Source organism: Propithecus coquereli, unplaced genomic scaffold (assembly GCF_000956105.1).
Source record: "Propithecus coquereli isolate 6110/MARCELLA unplaced genomic scaffold, Pcoq_1.0 Scaffold1, whole genome shotgun sequence".
NCBI classification, from domain to species: domain Eukaryota; kingdom Metazoa; phylum Chordata; class Mammalia; order Primates; family Indriidae; genus Propithecus; species Propithecus coquereli.
In genome coordinates this window covers 15,127,625-15,143,233 of record NW_012133857.1, presented here as the reverse complement: position 1 = coordinate 15,143,233, position 15,609 = coordinate 15,127,625, and the positions used below count along the sequence as shown (strand labels likewise).

The 15,609-nt window shown below is 40.1% G+C and overlaps 1 protein-coding gene across 1 annotated transcript in view; it reads left to right on the top strand.

Moving 5' to 3' along the window:
- Nucleotides 1–12,924, top strand: part of PBRM1 (polybromo 1) — a 141,902-nt gene extending 128,978 nt beyond the window's left edge. The window contains exons 27-31 of the mRNA XM_012661922.1: nucleotides 2,176–2,340; nucleotides 5,671–5,826; nucleotides 8,922–8,992; nucleotides 9,104–9,320; nucleotides 10,547–12,924. Of these exons, the coding sequence (XP_012517376.1) occupies nucleotides 2,176–2,340; nucleotides 5,671–5,826; nucleotides 8,922–8,992; nucleotides 9,104–9,320; nucleotides 10,547–10,719 (782 nt within the window). The 3' untranslated portion in view covers nucleotides 10,720–12,924. The remainder of the gene's footprint in view (nucleotides 1–2,175; nucleotides 2,341–5,670; nucleotides 5,827–8,921; nucleotides 8,993–9,103; nucleotides 9,321–10,546) is intronic.
- Nucleotides 12,925–15,609: the final 2,685 nt, after the last annotated feature.

The window sequence follows — 15,609 nt, the reverse complement described above, 5'->3', positions numbered from 1 at the left end:
TTTTTTTTTTTATTATCTGGCATGTTTTGAAATTTGACCAGGTATTCATGTAATACCTATTCATATCCTGAAGAACTAATATATTTTGCAGAACCTTGTTTAAGAAACCCTAGTCAGTTCCATAAGAACCTAGACCTTTGGGGAGCTTTGCCATTTCTGACCTTAGTGAAAGTTAAGACCAAATACACCATTCAGTTCAAGGAGTGTTGGAAATTAAGCTAACATGGATATAAAGCCTGTTCTAAGGCAAATGGAGCCAGTACTGGGTGGCTGGTTATTTAGGATGTGAACAGGAGAGAGGTATCTGGAGATATTGTAAAGGTAAATACACTGGAGCAGGGCTAAAGAGTGGGAGAGATGATGGCTTCCAGGAAATTCTGCCAGATTTAAAGGGGAGTCAGAAATTCATTGAGTACCTAATGAGGGGAAGTTACATGACTCAACAGCATGTATTTGAGACATAATATCTGAAGTTTTGGTGTTCTCACCTATTAAATTCAAAACCCACAGTTTGGAGTTTGGCTGGCTTAGTTTTAAAAGTTCTTTTTTCCAAGACAGCCTTATTGGGCTTCTCCTAGAAAGAACCAACAGGTAGCCAGTCCAATAGTCATTCCATAGGCCTGAATTTTTCTGGTTTTTCAACTTCGTTTTTTTGCTCTCCCATTTTACTGTGTCATCTGTGTAGTGAAAAATACTAGAATTTAAAGTGGAAGTCTATATCATCAATTTTTTTTACTGCTAGCTCAAGGAAACAGGTTGTTCAAATAGCCTTTGTCCCTCACATTCATTGTACAAAGGGTCTATAAACTGGGACAGTGTTTGTGAACAATGATAAGTCTATGCACGTAATTCTGTCACAGCCAAGGGGCCTTTGACTTGCTTGACTTTCATACTCTTACACCAAAGGAGGACTGGAGCTGTTGCTTCTTGATTCTTTTTAAAGCCATGTGACCTTAAGCTATTTCCCCTTCCTCAGATCAATGGTAGTCTTTTGAATTCCATGTTGGAGGGTTAATGTGTGGCAGTTAGAGTATCATATTAGGAGTCAGGACCACAGGTTGCTGGTTCTCTCTGTATCCTTAGACAAGTTACTAGCTGTCTTCCAGCCTCCATTTGCCCATGTGAAGAGTGGGGGGATTTCCTGTTTATGAATGGTGAAGCAGAAGAAACCTTATATGGTGGGATTTGGGGGAATACAGTGTTTCTAGAGTTCTCCAGTAAAGGTCCAGACTGCTAGCTCCCAAAAAGACTGGGAACATGATCATTGAGACTGCTTGTAGCTCAAGGGAATGGGGCAGGTGAGGGGTAGCAGGGTGTTCTACAGCCTAGAACTACCACAGCAAATGCCCTTCTTGCATTTTGGATGAAATAAGGTGCATTCTGGAATTTTCACTGATTTAGGATGATCTGTGGTCAGTATTGAACTGCTCGGCTTCAGGAAACCTGGTTCTTTCAGTACATTGTCCACTGCTACATATGTGTATATATAATTTCCTGCTTCTGATGATTGTAGCCTGGAGTATGAGTATAATGCATTTTTTTTCCTTGGGATTTATTAAACATGACCTCTTTGCTTCATTAGAATGTAGAGATTAGTGTTTACTTTCCCTAAAACCTTGTGGAGGAGGCAGTAAGCTACTTTTCCCTTACAGAGTTAATTTTCTTCAGCTGCTAAATCCCATGACACTAATGATGAGTCCTCAAATCTTAGTAAAACTGGGTACAAAGAATCAGGAAATATAGTAAGTAACAATTGTACCAAAAATTATAATGGGCCATGGAATTGCTTCATGTTAAAATTATAAATAATCTGTAATGCTATTAATACTAGAATAATGGTAGCGCTTCTCATCTTCAGGGTGCCTCGTGAGATTAACCATGGTGGTTATGCTGGTGACGTGTTTAAATAAAACCTGTGCTTTCTGAATGTGTGTTGCAGTCTTAACATTCTTGAAATCTTTGCAGACCAGTTCTCAAGATGGGATAGGAAAGCTGGACTCTAGGTTACCAAGTGAAATCGGCCCGACTTCTCCTGTGTTGAGACTAGTCATCTACTGTTCCTTCCATTGAGACAGAACTGTTGCCTGTGTTTTTACTAGTCCTGTTGAATGCAATGGATGGTATTTTGAATTCCTGGGTTAAAAACAGAATTGAAAATCTGAAATGCCTTTACAGAGCGGGCAGCTAAAGTTGCTGAGCAGCAGGAGAGAGAGCGAGCAGCACAGCAACAGCAGCCGAGTGCTTCTCCCCGAGCAGGCACCCCTGTGGGGGCTCTCATGGGGGTGGTGCCACCACCAACACCAATGGGGATGCTCAATCAGCAGTTGACACCTGTTGCAGGTAAAAACAGGAGCTAAGACCATTTTTTTCCACTTTAAGAAATTCCTTCATTTTTTTTTTCTCCAACAAGGAGTAGGCCACAGTCTATAGCCTTTTCTCATGACAGATTCGAAGTCTAAAGTCATCCATGTCGTCCTATATTGCCTTTCCCATATGGGCAATGCCTCCTTTCTGCCCTAGAAATGGGCCCTGGGTCCAACCCTGGGAACTGGTAGGGAGCAGCTCTTCTCTGGCTGTGGGCATGGTCTGGTGATGTTCTCCACCCCAGACTACTCTCGATAGAGTGCTATAGCAGAAAATATAAATAGACCCTGAATTCTGTTCTAGAGGAACTCCCAAGAGAAAACACAGAACCAGTCTTTAGGTGGTATGAATTTTCCCGTCTCACTCCAGTATTCAGTTTGCCTTGTTCTGCTGCAGCCATCCTTAAAAGACTGACCATTTCAAAGGACTTTTTGACAATGAATTGTAAATCCTTTCTTGGTCACCAATGTGCATGACTGCTAAATAGAATACAAAGTCCTTATTCAATTCATTGTGCCCACTCTGTAATGCTTTTCTGTTTAATTACATTAAACTGCATTTTCTGTTAGTATCCCAGTCACATATTTAAAAAAAAAAATGATGAATGTGGTTGCTTGTGTGTGTTGTCTCTGGTTCTGGTAGCCATAGCAAATTTGACTCTTCTTGAATTGAATATACTTATCTGACATGTCTCCAATGAGAAGCCTGCAGACTACCTCTTGGGCTCCTCCTTTGAGATCTCTCTCAGCCTGGTGTCTGTACAAGCCACCTGTGTTTCTTCTTAAGCAAGCAGTCTGACCTCTTTCACAGGGAGTCGAAGACAGTGTTGTTCAAGGCAGGCTTGTTGGGATGCTGTTTTTGATTTTGCTGTTTTTGTTTTTGCTTTTTAAGGAAGAGTAGCATAGGATAACTTTTCCATTGTCGCTCCTAACTTTTGTGATGGCAAGTTCTCAAATGCACTGTCGCTGAACTCAGCAGTTGCACTCGCCAAAGCACATCTGAATCATGGCTTTCAGTGCTTTCAGTGTAACTGATGTTGATCTAACAAATCTCATAATCGCCTGCTCTATTCCATGGCCCATTTTGGTTAATGGGGTTCCAGAGGTTTTTAGAAATCAGGCCTTGAACATGGGGACTTTGAAAGTTAGAATTCCCTCATTGACATCCTGTTTTGTTCTATTTGACGTGTGATATTGTGGCACTGTGCCGTTGACTTCAAAACCCAGGAACACATTAACAAAATGAATACAAACAGCTAAAAAACAGCAGCTGCAGCATTTTAGCTCCCTGTTGGGGAATAACATAGAGCTCTATAGATGAGGAGGGTCAGCCCTCTAGAAAGCCCCTGCTCCATTATTAAGGTTGTACTGGCCAGGTTCTAGGCCATGGGAGTGAAGGGCAAGCATTCTCTACAATAACCAGTCTTTCGTCCTCAGTGGGAACTTTGCAGCTAACAGGATGATTTTTCATGATCTTACAGGTTGCTTAGGGCCTGAGTCTTAGCCTTGTTGCTGTCTGAGACCAGCTTTGCTTACAAGCATTGAAGCTCATTTGAACACATGTGACTGGGATAATAAATGCCAAAGTACAGTTTAATGAAGACAAATGTCATGTCTTTTAGTTCTTAATAATTTCTTAAACCACAGCCCATGAAGGCTGCGTTCAGATGGGCTTTTGTAATTGAAAGCAAAGCCTCCTAACATCTTTAAATTTCCCACCTACTTATCCCTAAAAGCTATAACTGGTGGTGTGGTTAAAAGGCAGTATGGTAGCATTGCATTTCCTCATGTTTAAGATGATGGTGTCTGTTCATAAGTAGTTTTTACTCTGAACTCTCATTTTTAAAAAATGAAACTTATAATCTTATTTCAGGTATAGAGATATGACCATTTAAAATTTTGTTATATTGGTTTATGTAACTAAGTTTTCAGTGAGCTTAGATATGACTAGTGAAACAGGGTGAATTGATCTCAGAATTCCCAATAATTTCGTGGCTTTAAAAGACTAAACCTTTGTAAATAAATACCTTTCACATGATTCTTCAGGGAAAGTCAAAGAGTAAAATGTTCAGAGTCTGGAGTTTTCCACTGTTTTCCAGAGCCCCTCTCTTCTACAAAGAATATTTAATAAAAATAAGGTTTGGCACCAGTCCCTCAATCCTCTCTTTTTGAGGAGCTGTGACCAAAGGTGGCTGCATTTTGGGGGGAGCTTTGTGTTCTTGTTCATCGTGATCATTACAAATCCCAGGAGAGTGAAGTTTTTCTTTTTAAAAAAAATACCATGTGGTTTTAAAGGTCTTTTGATAGGCGAGTCCTAGACATTTTGAAATTACTTTCTTACTTTCATTCCTTTTGCCAAAAATACTTGTTCGCTGAAACTTTTCCCTAGCCAGCAAAGAATATTTTGTTATGTGAAGGTGCACTTTGAAAATAAAGGGAAATTTCTCTGTTCAGAGAAATTTTTTACTTCAATTAAAATGCTCCCTGTTAACTGAAGGTTTATCTGAGGACATTTGTGAGCTCGGAGACAATGGTGACAATTGGCATGTCAGCAGAGCCTGACTCTCCAGCTGTTCCTCCTTAAGGTCTGTGTGTAGGCTTCTGAGCAACCTGAGCTTTGGTTGGCTTGGGAGGGTTTAGGTTTTATCTTTATTTTATCACGTTTCGAGATTTAAAGATGAAACATTTGCTGTGATGGCTCTTTGAAGCTATTCCCCAGTTCAAGCCTGAGCACAACCCATTCTTAACCAGCAGTGGTTAGTGGGACTGGAAGGGAGGAGAAACAGATGTAGAAGTCTTGAAAAATTCTTGCCCCCAAGCTGGAGAACCATGCTTTGTGATCAGGACTATGCACCTCATTTCCCTCCATTCCGGTTTCCCCTCATGTGTACCCATGACAGGCATATGAGCGTGGGCAGAGTGGAATGATGGTGTTTATGCTATTCAATTAGAATTGCAGTCGGCAGAACTGGTCACTTGTTTGAACAGCTTGCAGTAATTATGACCTTGGGAAGGCTGTTACTAGAACTTTTTATTATTATTTAACTGAAAACATGCAGCATATTTATCCCAGGAAAAATAACTGCAAATAATGTACTAAGTACTAATTCATCCAGAAATGTGGGATTTCATATTTGTAACTTTTTATTTTGTTCATTATTGCAACAAAATAATTGCACTAATTGCCGTTATATCATGCAGTACTAAGGGCGCTTTATTCATTGGTGGTGCATGTGGGAGGGTTGTTATTACTTAGCTCATGTTGCATGTTAATGATGCATGTCTGAAATTTGTTGTGTCCTTCAAGGCATGATGGGTGGCTATCCGCCAGGCCTTCCACCTTTGCAGGGCCCAGTTGATGGCCTTGTTAGCATGGGCAGCATGCAGCCACTTCACCCTGGGGGGCCTCCACCCCACCATCTTCCGCCAGGTGTGTCCGGCCTCCCGGGCATCCCACCACCGGGTAAGAACTTCATCCTCATTCACTCATTAATGTCATCTTCATGTTCTCTTTTTCCTCCCTCAGCCAGTTGTTCCAGGAGCCACCTGCTGCCCATTATGGCCAGGCCTTCCCTCACTGAGAATCCCAGGGTTGTCAGCAGCAGGGCCTGTCCTGTGTGTTGAGCAGGTGGCCCAGCACTGTGCCTTTGTGCACCTGACTGCCTGGCAGCAGCACAGGACACATGGCAGAGGCCAGACTCAGCAGACCAAGGGGCAAGAGGCATCCTGTGTAATCACTCAAGCAGTTTGACATGTGCTCCAAAAGCCAACAGCCTAGAAGGCCATACCTTCTTGTCAGTGAATAAAGTTTCCCAGATTACTAGTTTAGAGTCACATATAAAAACATTTTTGCTCCTGAGTGCATTTTTTCCTTTAGTGCAATTCTTATCTCACAAGGTTTTCTGTATAGAGCCTCTGTTCCATCTCCTCCTCTTCTTTCTCCTCCTCCTCAAGCAGCCCTTCTAAAGGGACTGCAAAGTTGCTAACGTAGAACTCTTCAGAAATCCTTTGCTCAGTCTGACTTGAACAAAAGGAGGGAGAGAATGAATTTGTGCTGAATTAGTTTTCTGTGAGTCCCCTAAAAAGCATGACATAACATTTTAAAGAATAGCCTAGCCTACCCTCCTAGCTATAGACGTGGGTTTGTCTGTCAACAGAAGCTCAGAAGTTCTTTCGTATAGAAATATATAAATGGAGTCCAGAAATAGCTACATTCGGTTTCACTTTGTAATAAATTAGCAAGTTGAAAAATTATTTCAAAGAAAACTTAAAGGAATATCACAAGTTTCCATGTTAATTGCCATCATATGCAAAAGAACTCTTAGCTCTTATCTAGTTGGAGGGAATGTGACCTTGAGATGACTTGGAAAAGCATTGGAACATCAGCTAAGGGCTCAACCCGGATGATATGTGGATGAAAACTTGGTAGATTTGCTTACACCAGTGTTGGACCTACCAATGACAGGGTTTTGCAGGATTCCAAAGGATGTTTCAGAGGGTGGACCCAGCAGTGTGTAGGGTGAACAAACCTGGTGGCTTGGCCTGGAGCCTCCAGCCACACTCTTTGTGAGTGTTGCTTAGGGTATGGCCATCACTCCATAGAAGCGTCTGCTCCAGATGTTCCCAGAGGAGGAAATGTTTGTGGGGGTGGATACATCATTGTGGAAATGGTAGTCTGTGTGTGAGTTGCTATTGCAGTAGGAGTCAATCATAAAATAGGTATTCCCATGTGGCAAATAGACTTGGTATCTTAATGAGTCTCTAAGACCAGGCTGGAGTTGACACCTTCTAGGTGCATGTAGTACTCAGTGGGAGCCATGTCTAAGGCCAGTACCCTCTAGATAGCAGATGTCTTTTGGTGGGTGTTAGGATGTAGCTATCTTCCATTCCCCTTCTTCAGATTCTGAATTGAATCTGAAGGAAGCACAACATATCTAGTTATAGTTAGGGAGATAGGAAAGAACCCCTCTTAGTGCCTACACATGCATATATCTGAGCAGGCTTTGAGGAGCAGAGGATTCAGTGACCTTTTCTGGTGACTCAGCTCACATTGTCACTGGCCTGCCCCTGGCATGGAATTTGTAAATAGAGGACGCAGAGGGGGTTGCTGATTTGTTTGTGTTGCCCTACAAAGCAATGGTACAGGCAGCTTAGGGAGCCACACTGTGTTGTGGAGTCTAAGGTGTCCTGGGTGGGAGGGGCACAGGGGTTAACATGATGCTGGAGCAGCAGCTTACCATAACCTCTTCAACCCTGAATAATCATCAGGATCCTACTGTGGTGATCCAGGTATACTGGGTACTTGGGAAATAAAAATCCCTGCTCTTTAAACAGAAGCTTTATTATTTATTTTCTCTCTAACAAATAAGAGGATGTCTGATACTTGCTGGAAGTGGCGTTTAACAATTCTAAACTTTAGTGCTGGCTTTGGCAGCACACACACTAAAAAGTGGAACAATACAGAGATTGACATGGCCCCTTGCATACGGATGACATGCAAGTTCATGATACATTCTGAACCTTAGAATAATGAGCTGCTTCTGCATGTAAAAATATCAGCATTTTTAATCCAGAGGAACTACAGACTATGGAATTAGCTCTTCTTGAACCTTCTACAGCCAGTAGGGCTTGTTTAAGCTTTAAAGAATAACTCACCACAGTTTTGGTTGTGGCTTGTTAGTTTTTAATGAACTGGGTCCCTTGTCTATTTCTGTTTTATTGGAATAGCCAGTGTATGGCCCTGAGATAAAAATAGCCTTGGACACTAAATTTAGGATATCTCATTATTATCTACTGGTGCCTGTGAGACAACAATTGTTCGTGAGCATTCACCAAGGGAAGTTTACAAAATTACCACCAGAGACATATTACAAATACAGTAAAGCCATGAAGCCTTTCTCTTTGTCATTTTGCATCTGAAGTGATAGCAACAAGGCTACTCTACTTCCAGACGATCCCTTTTCAGAGTGCGGCTCTCTCAGATGGAAATGTCCTCTCTCTGCCAACACTAGTGACTCCAGTTAGAACCAGGTACTGGTGGTCTGTGAGGGCACAGCAAGGCTGTGCTCCCAGCATTCACAAATGTCATTTAACTGTGCACTTCCACAGCCTCGTCCCTTGTGTCCCTCCTAGCATATTACTTACCACTGAGCCTGATTCCAATGCCATTCCTGCTGAAATTAAGCACAGGCTTCAGCTGGACAAGAAAGATACTTCAATTGTAAGAGAAATACTTTGAAAATAGAGGTGTATTCTGACTATAGGTTTACCTAGGGAAATACTAGAGTTTTATGCAGGATTCAAATCATTTCTAAGCCATGAGTAGTTGATGTACATCTGCCAAGTTGTACTAGCGTTGTACTTTAAGTACCTAGAAACAAAAGAATTTTCTATTTGAATCCTATTTTGGGTGCTTAGGATTCCTAGCCACAAAGACTCAAGTCAAGGACAGAGGTACATAGGTTTGCATTATAAATGGCATCATTTCTTATCAGAGAGTAGTTTTTCAGTCATCTCAACCCAGAGCCTCTAATTGTGCCATTGCATTCTGAATTATAGGTGTGATGAACCAAGGAGTAGCCCCTATGGTAGGGACTCCAGCACCAGGTGGAAGTCCATATGGACAACAGGTGAGCCTCCCAGTTTGATTTTCTGGGACTTGACAGAATTCTAGTCATCTTCCTTCTCAGAACATGTGCAGAGTATCTTTTGCCTCACCATGTGGTCCCATGCTCTTTCAGGTGGGAGTTTTGGGGCCTCCAGGACAGCAGGCACCACCTCCATATCCTGGCCCACATCCAGCCGGCCCCCCTGTCATACAGCAGCCAACAACACCCATGTTTGTGGCTCCCCCACCAAAGACCCAACGACTTCTCCACTCAGAGGCCTACCTGAAATACATTGAAGGACTTAGTGCTGAATCCAACAGCATTAGCAAGTGGGATCAGACGCTGGCAGGTAAGGAGAGTCTTTCTAAATGAGCCTTTGTGAAATACATACTTCCTTGAAGGCTTCTCGCTGTTATTGGCAGATTATATTGTACAATAAACATCCCTTTTTCCTATACAATTAAATAAATCATATATTTCATAGAATAGTTTGGAGTTTCTTCGCATGTTAACATCACACACTGAAAATGGATTTTTTGCCAAATTTCAATGCTAAGTTTGTCATAAACAGCACTGCTCTCTTTTTAAGTATATTCTGATACTTTTCAGTTATTTTTCAGTCATTTGGGTATTAGTATAGATGCATTTGAGTAAACTAAAAATTATTTCATCTCAATTTAACAAAAAGAAAAATATTAGAAAGCATGTTTCCATTAACCTATCAAGTTATTTAGTTCAACAGACTTAATGTATTTTCAGTACATACTGAAGTAATATGCCTAGTTTCTGCAGAAAAGTTAGTTTCTACTTGTTCTTCATTTCTAAACAAAATTTGATCATTTTATTTCTTATGAGTAGTAGGTATGTTTTCCCTTCATGTTTACATTTTTAGACATTTTTGTTAACATTGAAGTAATTATTAAATATCAAGGATGCTTATAAAAAATATTAATGATCAGGCCAGGCATGGTGGCTCATGCCTATAATCCTAGCACTTTGGGAGGCAGAAGGATTGCTTGAGGCCAGGAGTTTGAGACCAGCCTGGGCATAGCAAGACCCCATCTCTCCAAAAACCAGAAAAATTAGCCAGGCATGCTGCTGCACACCTGTAGGAGCAGGAGGCTGAGGCAGGAGGATTGCTTGAGCCTAAGAGTTCAGGTTATAGTGAACTATGATAATGCCACTGCACTGTAGCCCAAGCAACAGAGTGAGACCCTGTCTCAAAAAAAAAAAAATTTGGCTGGGGGCAGTGGCTCACGCCTATAATTTTAGTGCTCTGCGAGGCCAAGGCAGGAGGATCACTTGAGGTCTGGAATTTGAGGCCAGCCTGAGCAAAAGCGAGACCCCATCTCTACCAAAAATAGAAAAAATTAGCCAGGCATAGTGGTGAGCACCTGTAGTCCCAGCTACTCAGGAGGCTAAGGCAGGAGGATCACTTGAGCCCAGGAGTTTGAGGTTCCGATGAACTATGATCATGCCACCACTGCACTAGCCTGGGTGCCAGAGGGAGACCCTGTCTCAAAAAAAAAAAAAAAATTCCAATTTCTGTTTCTCTGTCTGCACTTTAATTTTCAGCTCGAAGACGTGACGTCCATTTGTCGAAAGAACAGGAGAGCCGCCTACCCTCTCATTGGCTAAAAAGTAAAGGGGCCCACACCACTATGGCAGACGCCCTCTGGCGCCTTCGGGATTTGATGCTCCGAGACACCCTCAACATTCGCCAAGCATACAACCTAGAAAACATTTAATCACATCATTGTTTCTTTTCTAGAAGCATAAAGAGTTGTGGAACAGTAGCCATTTTAGTTACTGGGGGTGGGGGGAAGGAACACAGGATGATAATTTTTATTGCATTTTACTGTACATCACAAGGCCATTTTTATATTAAGGACACTTTTAATAAGCTATTTCAATTTGTTTTTGTTATATATTAAGTTGACTTTATCAAATACACAAAGATTTTTTTGCATATGTTTCCTTCGTTTAAAACCAGTTTCATAATTGGTTGTATATGTAGACTTGGAGTTTTATCTTTTTACTTGTTGCCATCAAACTGAAACCATCAAAGGTTTTGTCTTGGCTTGGGGTTTTTGTTTTTCGTTTTTGGGGGTTTTTGTTTTTATAAAAGAACAAACAAAATGAAAAAAAAAACCACACACACAAGAGTTTACAGATTAGTTTAAGTTGATAATGAAATGTGAAGTTGGTCCTAGTTTACATCAGACAGGGAGTGTACTTGTGTTTGTTTCATGTGCCTGACTATCTTAAGCCACTTTCCACAAAAGCTGATTCTTACAGGTGAAGTGAAGTGCTTTTTTTGAAAAGTGGTTATTTAGGTTATAGATGTTTGACAGTCACGGCACATTTGCTCTGTTAACTCAGAGACTCACTACAGAAATCTGTAGTCTGCTGTGCATCTGTCTGCAGCTAATGTACCTCCTAGACATTAAGAGGGAAAAAGCATTTTTTTCTTGTGCTGAGTTAGACATCTTTGGTGTCAGTGATTTTTGCAGAACATGTGTACAACCTTGAATTATATTTAGTCCTGAAGGTAAGTTTAAGGGTACTTTAGATCTGTTCATAGTGAATTCACAATTTATGCCTATACATGTTAGATGATATAAAATTTTAAATGTTTCATTGAAAAATATTGAAGTTCGTCTTGAAGAAAGCATTAAGGTGTGTATGGAGGTGATTTATTTTTAAACATAATACCTGACCCAACATAGGGAAAGGAATGTGTAACTAGATATTAGCTGCATCAGAAGCATAATTGTGAAAGGGTAGATTGCCTGCATATGCAAGTATGTTTTAGTATTCTTTATTTCCTCATTATCAGATGTGACATTTTTTTTCTTCTAAGTTTCAGGGTTGTAATTCTCAATCAGAAATTTAATACTTCCTAAAATATTTCTTAAATTTAGCTTGTGCTTTTGAATTATAGGAGAAGGGAAACCATAATTTAAGAACATGCTCACCAAAAAGACCATTACAGATCCCAAACACTTGGGTTTGGTGACCCTTTCTTTCTTATATGACCCTAAAGTCAACATTTGGAGGCAGTGTATGATGTTCACACAGTAGGAAGCAACAAACATGGAACATTATTTCACTTGACAGTATGTTTTTGAAAACTGCTTTATTGTAACAGGGTGGTTGCTGTTCTGGTGGAGCTTCCACTGCTGTTTGTAAATTGAGAGTAACTCTCAGAAGATATTTTTTTCCTTTTAATCTGCTATGAATCAATACCCAGATGTTTAATTACTGTACTTACTAAATCATGAGGGCAAAAGAGTATAAAATGGAAGAAGGTCTCTTATAGCTAGATACTTTAAATACAGGAGGCCCTTGTAACTTAATTGCCTTTAGTCAACCACTGGATCTCAATTTTCATCAAATATTTTAAATAGTTTTGAATTTTAAAAAATTTATTGCAGTAGTGTGTCAGTACCTTATTGTTAAACCGAATCAGATGAATCTTCAGTTCCTGGTTATTTGGGCCATCGAATCATCATGGACTATGTAATGCAATCAGATTATTTTGTTCCTAGACATCCTTGAATTACACCAAAGAACCTGAAATTTAGTTTTGGTTAAATTATTTATTTATTTCATGCATTCATTTTATCTCCCTTTTTAAGGTCTGGATGAGACGTCTTTGGGGAGCCTCTAAAAACTCTTCACTGTGGGCCAAGTGGGGCATTAGAAGCCAGTGCACTTCTCCTCCAGGCTCCTTCTCAGTGCCTAGCAGTGCTGCAGGGACCATAGATCCAGCCAGGGGCTTCCCTAAAGCAGTGCAGAGCTGGCCCAGGGTGCCACTAGGCAGGCCCTAATTAAGTTTAAAAAAAAAAAAAAAGCCTATCTATTTATTTTAGAATCATGTCTCTCTGTATATTAACTTGGAAAATATCAGTTAATATTTAGGATATAAGATTTGAGGCCAGCCATCTTCAGAAAAAGAAAAGCCAAAAAAAAAAAGTCCTGACTGAAGAAAGTACAAATAAACTATACATCTTTTTTCATGAATTTTAGGAACTGTAGTAATGTGGCTTAGAAAGTGTAATGGCCTAAATGTTTGCAAAATGTAAGTTCCTGTGGAGAATTCTGTTTATATGGGGGGAAAACCTATAGGTTTAAAATAGTATGTTTGTCAGCCAACTGATTTTAAAAGGCCTTTGTTTTTTTTAACCCACCCTTCCCTTCCTATGAGGAAGAATTGAGGGGGGACACTTACTTGTGTAAAATCCCCAAATTGGTGTTGATGACTTTTCAGCTTGGAGGTTTTCAGACCTGATTAAAACTTGGTTTATTCTAATTTCTGTATCATATCATCATCTGAGGTTTAAGTGGTAACTAGTCTTATAACATGTATGTATCATATGTTTGTTCATCTAAAGCTTTTTAATCCAAATAAAAATGGAGTTTGCAAAGTGATTTGGATTAACCAGATTTGGTTGTTCTGTTAAAGTTGTGTTAGATGTTAGTTGCAAGTAGATTTAACTCCTGCAAGCCCTGATTTCATGCTGACAAGGATATGGCTGCCAATTTAAAAGAAGAAAGCTCCTCAGATAGAGATGAAACTCAGTGTCCAGACCCCTGGTTCAGGGCTCAGGCTGCATTAAGAGATGCCAAATGTAGTCAGACTGCAGCCTGATGTGCCCTACACCACACTGCTCAGGCTGGCAGTCAGAGAATTCCTAACATGTCCTCAGGATGGGCAGAAATGCAAGTTGAAGTTAAAATTAAAGAGAGCATTGCATTACTGAGGGCAGATGGTGAGGAAAGCATGTCCTCTATCGTAAAGCAGTATAACCCACTTCAAATAGCTTGTCTGTGGCCAGAAAAGACAGATGTGTTTTTAACATGTTTATAAGTTCTTAAAACATAACCACACTTTTAATAGAAAGTGTTGGTAAAATCAACCAACTGTTTTCCTCTGACATCACTTTGCAAATCCCTGTGGCTCTGTTCTCCTCAAAGTTTAAGACTGTACTACCATCTATGCTCATGAGCATACTTTGAACGATCATTGATATATAAACATCCCAGCTGAACACCATGAGCAAACAAATACTGCTAAGTATTACTCTGTTCCTTTTTACTTTGGAAGTATGCTAGGTCAGCTGAATGAAAGTTCACAACCAAATTAATAGTCTGTTCCTTTCCCTGTTTGGGGTATTTTGTGGTATTTATGTCTTGTGGATTGCACATAAATGTGACAAGAAACTGCAAGTTTAATACACTTGTGAAGCGTGAAGACTAAGCACTGATACTCCTTTACTAGGAAAGAAGTTGCTTCAGAAAACACCATGATCCAAGAGCGTGTGTGTGCATGTGTGTATACACACACACAACACCTTTTTTTTTTTGAGACATGGTCAGCTCTATCACCCAGGCTGGAGTGCAGTGGTCCAGTCGTACTCACTGCAACTTCCAACTCCTGGGCTCAAGCAATCCTCCTGCCTCAGCCTCCCAAAGTGCTGGGATTACAGGCATGAGCCACCACACCTGACCCAAGAGTATATTTTTTAAAGTACAGTAACTCAGTGTGAAAAATTCAAACATTACACACAAAAAGAGCTAAGTATAACATTAGAGATTTAGGTAAGACTTCCAAGATAGAACTGCTAGATGGACAAAAATAACCTTCATTTATCATTGATCACATGCCTGACTTAGGTATTTTCCCTATAAATTCAGATGATAAAGTAATGCTCCAAGGCTCATGTTCTTTCCCCAGCATCACAGTAGAGTTTTAGCAATAAATGTCAATTAGGTTTTCATCAATCTGGAATAAGTGCTGTAGTTTTTGAAATTTAAGTTATTAAAAATTTTTGCTTTGTAGTGTTACACTAGGGGGCACTGTGATTCTGTAATCAGCATGTAAGAGCACTGCAGTTCTTTTCCCTTTAAAAGCTTGCACCTTGGTTAACAAAGATGAATTTTTACTCATAGCATCCAAACTAATGTACTCTGAAAATATGTCTTCCACTGAATATAATAATTGCTAGACTATTTGCCTTAAAGTCAGAAGTCCTTAATTTTCAAAAGTTTAGTGTCCTTCAATAAATCAACACTCTAATGGAAAGAAAAAGAAAGAAAGAAAAGAAATGAAGAGGAAACCCCTAGGGAAAGCTAATACAAACTTCAGGCTAATGGTTCTCTCAGGGGTAGAGGCAGGGGGATGGGCCAGGGAATGAACCCACAGCAGACACAGAAATTGGCTAATGGTTTTATTAGTGTTTACTGTTATTCTTTGTAAAAGGTGTGTATGTGTGTTACTTATTCTCTTTAAAAATATTAAACTAAACTTCTAAATTTAGAAGTGGTGGGTGGGCAAGGGGGAACATATGGAATATGACCATGTAATTGAGAGAATCATACCACAGTTTTAATTTATTATGCAGCAGTCTAAGCACTAAAAATGCCTATAAAGTTAGTTAGGTTCACCATGAACTCTAGGTGACACAGCTGAGCATGAGAATACAATGAATCCCATTCTTCTCCCTGGTGGTATTGCTCATTACTGGCCTTCACATTCAAGCCATCTCCCAGCAGTGACTCTGGGCTTGCTGTAGGTAGTGAGTGCTTTAATGAGATCTGAGCAGTTAGTGATTCTTTTTTTTTTTTTTTTTTTT